The following is a 7504-nucleotide window of genomic DNA, read 5'->3' as shown; positions in this document are numbered from 1 at the left end:
TTTAGCCAGGGTTACGTCACTCGCTCGTGGCTGTATCCATTCTAGCCACTTCCGGCGCTTTGCTAATACGCGTGTTCAAAGAACGGGTCGCGCTAACGTTCACCATGGCGTTAAGCAAAACATACGGACAGAAACCTATTAAATTCCAGCTGGAGGAGGATGGAGAATTTTACATGATTGGATCAGAGGTGCTGCAATTGAACGCACTAATCTTTTTTATGTTTGTATAAACCGCATATTGTTTTGCATTGAGTGCTAATACATTAGCTAGCTAGCTAAGACTGTTGTCATTTGGGATACGATGTCTAACTGATTGATGAATCATTGAAAAGAATCAGTCCTGGCTTTTTACACATCAAATAACCTTATATGGCTATCCTTTGCGGTGTAGTTGTGATATTACACAACTCTCGTTTACCAGAAATAACGAGAGTGCATTCACTGACGGAGCCACGGCTAATTATTTAGGCAGTCCTATATCATTTCCCATTATGTGTCTGTTTTTAGGTGGGGAATTTCTTGCGTATGTTCAGAGGATCTTTATATAAACGCTACCCATCGCTCTCAAGAAGATTAGCGACAGTAGAAGAGAGAAAGAAGATAGTAGCATCCTCTCACGGTAAGTGTGAGTTCATTGTAAACATTTAATTCGAGGTCTAACGACCAAAAAGGGTTAGAATAAGCTGGAAGTGCCACTTTCTGTCTTACAGTATAAGCAATGTTTTGTGTTAGATCACGGTTACACCACTTTAGCCACCAGTGTGACGCTGCTGAAGGCCTCAGAGGTAGAGGAGATATTTGAGGGACATGACGAGAAATATAAGGCCGTGTCCATCAGCACTGAACCTCCGGCTTATCTCAGGTGAACCATTTCTCACCTTTGATAAAGAAAATACAGTGCATTGTTTCTACATGGTCATTAAAAAAAGATTCTTATCTATAATAAAGATGGCAACAATTACATTTCTCATAATTAATTAATATTATAGTCTTATTGGTTGTTTAAATAATACATTTAGGGAAAATAAACTTCTTTAGTTGGGGTTCTCCTTGCAATAAATAAATTATATTTATATATGTCTTTATGGGTGTTTTTTTGTTTGTTTTTGTTTTTAACAGGGAGCAGAAAGCCAAGAGAAACAGTCAGTGGGTGCCCACTCTTCCCAACAGTTCCCATCACTTGGACGCTGTGCCTTGCTCCACCACCATTAACCGCAATCGAATGGGACGTGACAAAAAAAGAACCTTCCCGCTCTGGTGCAATTTTTCTCTCTCTTTTTGAAAAATAATCTTTCAATTTCACATTGAGCTGAGCATCACAGTTCATAAAGTGAGTGAAATTCATCAGTTTTTGGCAGCATATGTGAAAACATGCAAAGACTCACTCCTGTAATGATTTTGTTGTAATGCCTGCTTAAAGTGACAGTAAACCCATACACACACACACACACACACACACACACACAGTGTTGGACATAGTGTGAAGAGCTGGGAAATAGGCAATATTCTTTAATACAGCTTCCAAATTTCTTTGAATAGATTCCTACAAATTTTGAATAGTCTGTAGTTTAATGTTGCCCATTTAAACCTCTGCCATTTGCTTGAGAGATTTTTGAGGAGGAAATCTGCTTCTTTTTTTCTCTTCAAAAACGGCCGCACAGTGAGTTGTCTGGCAAGAGCAGATGTTTATCTTTGTGCTCCAACTGTCCTGGTTTTATGGTCATCAAGACACCATATTTCACATTGGTTTGTCTGTGTTTAAAGTTGTAGCAATTGTAGCTCTTTCATGGATATTGACTTTGTGAAGCTCTTTGTGTTCAGTTTTTTTTGTGGAAACTGGGTCTTTGGGCTGAATATTGAGGTTTTCTGTCACTTATGCTGCAATATTTCTGCGTTGTTTGTACACAATCCTTCTTCTTGGTGTTTGACGGCCCCTATCATTTACTTTCGTTTTTTGCCCACTATTCTTTTTCACTGCTGAAGTATTGCCATTCTTTGTGTACACAGTCATAATGGTAAAGACTGTTGTTTTTAAGACATTAAACAGTTGGGACATAAAGATTACAGACATTCCTGCATGATTTCCCCTTATGCGCTTGAACTGAACACTGCTAAAAAGAACTTACTTATCTACACAAGTTATGTATCACATTGTTTTGTTCTACCCCTGTGTGTAATTTAGCTGGTTTAATGTTTTTACACCCTGGATGTGTGCTGTTACAGTTTTGATGATCATGACCCTGCGGTCATCCATGAGAACGCCACTCAGCCTGAGATCCTGGTGCCCATTCGACTGGACATGGAGATTGACGGACAGAAGCTGCGTGATGCTTTCACTTGGAACATGAATGGTAGACTCCCCCACACACTTCCTGAGCAGCATCCACTCAAGTTATTTTTGAATGCTTTTTATTCCACATTACACAATAGGCTGAACTCTCTTTTTTTCCCTTAACCTTAAAGAGAAGCTGATGACTCCGGAGATGTTTGCTGAAATCCTTTGCGACGATCTGGATCTGAGCCCACTGACCTTTGTTCCAGCCATTGCCTCGGCCATCAGACAGCAGATAGAGTCCTACCCCACAGACAGCATACTGGATGAGCAGATGGACCAGAGAGTCATCATCAAGGTACATGCGTCATTCTATCTTTGATTTCAATGATCCCTTCTTTAAACATCAGATTTTCTTAATTTTCAGCTGGATGAAAATAGATCATCATGATTTTTGATTGCTCTTGTTTTTATCTATGTAGTTAAACATCCATGTTGGGAACATATCTCTGGTAGACCAGTTTGAATGGGACATGTCTGAGAAGGAGAACTCTCCTGAGAAGTTTGCTCTGAAGCTGTGTTCTGAACTGGGCTTGGGAGGAGAGTTTGTCACCACTATCGCATACAGCATACGCGGCCAGCTCAGCTGGCATCAGAGGACCTACGCCTTCAGGTTCAGATTCGTGCACACACATACACACACCCACACTTAAATCCTTTATTAAAGGACACTGTAGTACAGTCCAGGCAGAGTATAAATCCTTTTAAAGCTTTTTCAGAGAGAAAATTTGGAAAATTTCTGTATTTTGGTTGTCCCCATATGATTACAAGACATTTTTAGAGTTTGACTCATTTAAATGTTTTTCCATTTATATGCTAAAGAGAAAAGAAAAGTGTTTTACAACTTGAACTTGCAAACAAATGTGAACTTTCTCCAAGTTGGACATCATTTCAGACTGTTACTGATGTCTAGAACATTACAAAACTCATCAAAAAGGTCATGGCCTATAGCTGTCAGCAATTTAGCTGAGTTTTGTGAAACTACTAAAAAAAGAAATGAACAACTTGTCTTTTTGTAGTGAGAACCCTCTTCCCACGGTGGAGATTGCCATCCGGAACACAGGTGATGCTGACCAGTGGTGTCCACTGCTTGAAACACTGACAGATGCTGAGATGGAGAAGAAGATCAGGGACCAGGACAGAAACACAAGGTAAGAGAATTACCTGCCTTACTTAAATTACCATTTTAGCAGATGTGTACTACTAACTAGAGATACGAGCCATATGTCAATGACAAACTATTAGTTCTCTAAGATCAATAGTATTAATACTATTTACAGATTTTCATTTGGAGATTTTGGAGGTGTTGTGACTCATATCAAATGTTTTCTGTTTCAGACGAATGAGACGACTTGCAAACACGGCCCCAGCATGGTGAAAATATCCACCCCCTCCCACAGCCATGTAAATCTGAAGAGAGGCAAATACCAATAGAGCTACAACCCAGCGTTACTGACATAAAAACATAGAGACATTCCACTGGCCAGTCATGATCCAGTCCCTCCAGATCAGAGTAACATACTGAAAACTAAAGCAACATCTGTTCCAGTCTGGCCTGTAGTCAAAGCCTGTTGTGACCTGCCCCTGTACCCAGTCTCTGTCATCTTGGAGACTGACAAGTCACTGTCTTGAAATGTTGAGAATATTTTATGGTATCTTTATTTGTCTTGTTTTGTGTTTGTGTATAGATGCCATTTTGTAAACATAATGTGCTTTTAAATAAAATTAAGATTAAGAAAATCTCTGTTAGGACGCTTTTTGTTTGAAAAACTTACAATGCACATGCAAGGACAGTCTCAATGGGCCAAGTGTCTCAAAAAATAATAGTCTCAGTATTGTGTTCTGAACTAGCAAAATAGTCACTCGAATGTTGTAGATATGGGTATAAAAATATGAGACATTTTTATTTGCAAAGCAGAAATATCCAACAAACAATCCAATGGCAATACAATACAAAAGAAAACAATTCATTCCTTCAAAAAACAAAAGAAATGCATATGTATTCATATTTAGAGAAAAACCCAAGCGTCCATGTGTTTTTTAGGAAATGTTATCTTTTTGTGGAGCACAAATTCTTCCAGACAATCCATTAAGCTTGTTGTTTTTTGCAATGGTGCTTACAAAAAGCCAACTGCTTGAAAATGCATAGTCTGCAGTTCAATTTGGCATTTCAGATAGTCGGCACATTTGTGAATGTGTCCACCTGCCTTGCCGCTGACTGTGTTGTTGGGAAAAGAGATATGCCACAGTATTGTACCCAAGAAAATACCCTCTTGTGGAGTTCACACACACTCCAAAATGATGGATTATAGTATGGGAGACTTAATGGCTTCTCTTTCAACTCCAATCCTGCCAGTCACCACTGCTTCGGAATATTCAAAAAATAGTTGTTGGCGAAAAAATAGCAATTGTTTCAAACCATGTGGTGTGACGTAAAACAGAAAGGCATTGTTCCTTCAGAACAAAATAACAAAGGAAATAACTGATTGTGATGTGCATGGCACTGAATGCAAAATTTGGATAGACTTGTTTTGTACACAAAGACATTGAGATGGCCATAGTCTCCAACTTTCCTGGATCCACAGTGAACTGTATACTAAACCCCTTTATCAAGGAGTGTCTTCCATCACACAGTCAGAACTTGACAATCAGACATAAACTTTCCCAACTAAAACAAGGAGGACTTTAAAAGCATGACAAGATTTATTGCGATCTTTGAAACCTTCAGTTGTCTTCTCCTTGAAGATCCTCATCATTTTGACCTTGGCCAGCATCTTCTACACCTTGTCCATTCCAGGATATCCCACTCTGGTCTTCCGGAAGAGGAGCGTAATTCGGATCTTCTTGAGGCATGTCAAACAAAACTCGACTGCAAAACATTAATAAATATTTCTGATTCAGTTTTCTGTGTTGAAGGCAAACAAATGAAAAAAAAAATATATATATATTTAAAATATTTATAGGCATACTCACAAAATTCCAGGAGTGGCAAGAAGCTTTCTGCCTCCTGGCTGGTTAGGAAATACATCCTCCAGGAAGTAGTAGATGTGTCCTACAACTATCCCTATACAAATAAATATTCATACATGACTTATTTTTATTTGTTAAGAAAAAGAAAATCAGCAAGGACACACTGATCAATTGATCAAAAGGTAAAGTTATTTTAAATAAATGCAAATACATTTTTATCATTGAAGAATTCAAAAAAATATATAATTGCGAATAAATATATAAGCAGTTGAACTTTTCAATTCTTGATCACCAAATCAGAATATTCAAATCATTCCTGAAGTATCCCACGATACTAAAAGACTGAAACAATGGTTGCTAAAAATTCAGCTTTGCAACACAGAAATATTATTATAGGAATAGGGTTCTTTTAATACCATTTCACAATATGTCAAATTTTGCATTTCAGGACAAAAGTTAACATACCCAGGAGATCAATAACAATGGAGTTGCCCAGTAACAGCGAGAATCCCATGAGCACCCAGGGAAGGAACGGGGCCTGGAAGTTGAGCAGGCCAAAGAAGTTCATGCGGACATAAGGGTTCCTTCTACTCCAGACATAAACCAGCATTATAGTGAAAGCCTGCCCTAAAAAGAACAGGTTGGCATATAGACCAAACAGCTATAGACATTAGAGTTAAAGAAATTAAAAAGCCTTAAGACTGAAATAGAACTAAAAACTTAATTTATCACTATGAATAAACAACATGAAAGGGTGAAATGTTCTTTATGAATAAACATTGACATTCCAGCCTATGGTTTGGTGAAGAGATGCATTCTTGGTTGTTGTTAAAGTGATGGATGCTGAAGGATACAGTCATAAGAATACCACCGAACAGGAACATATAGACCATATCTGCGGTTCGACCGCGGAAGGAGCCTTCCTCCAGCATTCGACAGTAACGATATCTGCTCAGTCAAGGACATAAACTCTGACGACCTACAGCACACCTGCATACGAGCCAAACGGCTGTTATGCAAAGCAAACACACTGTGAAACTGCGAGAATGTGTTTTTGTGTGCGCACTTCCTCAACATTTCACAGATGGCCAACAGTGAGAAAAGGATACAGAAAAATCATATTGAACAAGAAGCTGAATCCAAGAGGTCCAAAAAACAAGAAGTTTGTGATCAGTCGCCATACCTGCAAAGAGGAAGAGAGCAAACATAAATGTATATCAAAATAAAAGAATGAATAGAGTTGATAAAGTGGCTGTGATAAATACAACGTTTCAATGATAATGGGGTACTAACCTGGTATTTCTTTAATATCAAGTCAGGGTTAAAATAGAGTTGAAACGGTGTGATGAACTCCATTTGCTGTAATAAAACAAAACTAAAAATAAGGTTTTCTGGTGACCATGAAAAATGTTCCTCTGTGTTCCATTACTCTTAATATATGTGATCATTGGGTAGTTATCTGTGACAAGCTATCCTTAATATAAAAAAAATTGTATCATGTATAACTTAACATTTTATAGCCTCTTCAACTGAGAAGCTGTTTATAATTTTGCACTTTTAAAAATGTGTCATACTGCAGTAAAGATGCAGCACAAAAAAATACAATACACACGATAATTATAATAAATATAAACAAAACAATTGTTTTACATTATATATAATCAATTCTTGATTTTGAAATATACCTTCTTCATAATTATGTTGATTATTTACACTGCATGTTGAATGTAGGGAACAATTGTGAAGACATATTGACTTCCAGTCTTCAGTGTGTGATGATTCTCTATGTATCTTGCGATGTAAGTCCAGTATCAGGTGTACTGTTTGTCTGTAGCCTGATTTACTCACCACAGCTGCAGTGGTCAGGACGCATGCAGTGGTATAAGCTCTCGTGACGGCTGGGATCTGCATGTACTCTTGAGTGACGCTGTTTGCCATGATTTTTCTCCGGCGGATTAATCAACTCTTCTGCTCACTTTCACTGCTCACTTTCACTAAGTATCTAAGTGTCACTTATCCCACAACACATTTCATATCATTGACGCTGAACGATCGATCGGTTCACTGTGGATGGGTTTCATACCTCATACCTCCATGTCCACGTTTAGTGTAAGCTTCAGACTGTTTATCTTTAATGGTTCGTTATGTTTGCGTTTGGATATAAGAGTTTTAATGGGGGCGGAGTGTCACCTCGTGGAGGTT

General features: G+C 38.2%; 2 protein-coding genes across 2 annotated transcripts; one reads left to right on the top strand and one right to left on the bottom strand.

Moving 5' to 3' along the window:
* Positions 1 to 21: 21 nt before the first annotated feature.
* On the top strand, positions 22 to 4072 carry LOC127962894 (SWI/SNF-related matrix-associated actin-dependent regulator of chromatin subfamily B member 1-A). The gene is made up of 9 exons (XM_052562496.1): positions 22 to 188; positions 508 to 619; positions 733 to 862; positions 1120 to 1257; positions 2224 to 2351; positions 2464 to 2630; positions 2755 to 2945; positions 3352 to 3483; positions 3671 to 4072. Exons 1-9 carry the CDS (start codon positions 105 to 107, stop codon positions 3708 to 3710), a joined length of 1122 nt encoding a protein of 373 aa, XP_052418456.1. The 5' UTR covers positions 22 to 104; the 3' UTR covers positions 3711 to 4072.
* A 941-nt stretch (positions 4073 to 5013) lies between these two features.
* LOC127962895 (derlin-2-like) lies at positions 5014 to 7484 on the bottom strand. Its single transcript, XM_052562497.1, has 7 exons — positions 7151 to 7484; positions 6596 to 6661; positions 6412 to 6485; positions 6157 to 6250; positions 5768 to 5963; positions 5306 to 5396; positions 5014 to 5201 (listed from the first exon to the last, which is right to left on the bottom strand). The coding sequence occupies exons 1-7, from the start codon at positions 7238 to 7240 to the stop codon at positions 5057 to 5059; spliced, it is 756 nt and encodes a 251-aa protein (XP_052418457.1). The 5' UTR covers positions 7241 to 7484; the 3' UTR covers positions 5014 to 5056.
* Positions 7485 to 7504: the final 20 nt, after the last annotated feature.

The sequence above is a fragment of the Carassius gibelio genome, chromosome B8, assembly GCF_023724105.1.
Source record: "Carassius gibelio isolate Cgi1373 ecotype wild population from Czech Republic chromosome B8, carGib1.2-hapl.c, whole genome shotgun sequence".
In the NCBI taxonomy this organism is placed as follows: Eukaryota; Metazoa; Chordata; class Actinopteri; order Cypriniformes; family Cyprinidae; genus Carassius; species Carassius gibelio.
This window is presented reverse-complemented; position numbering and strand designations above follow the sequence as displayed.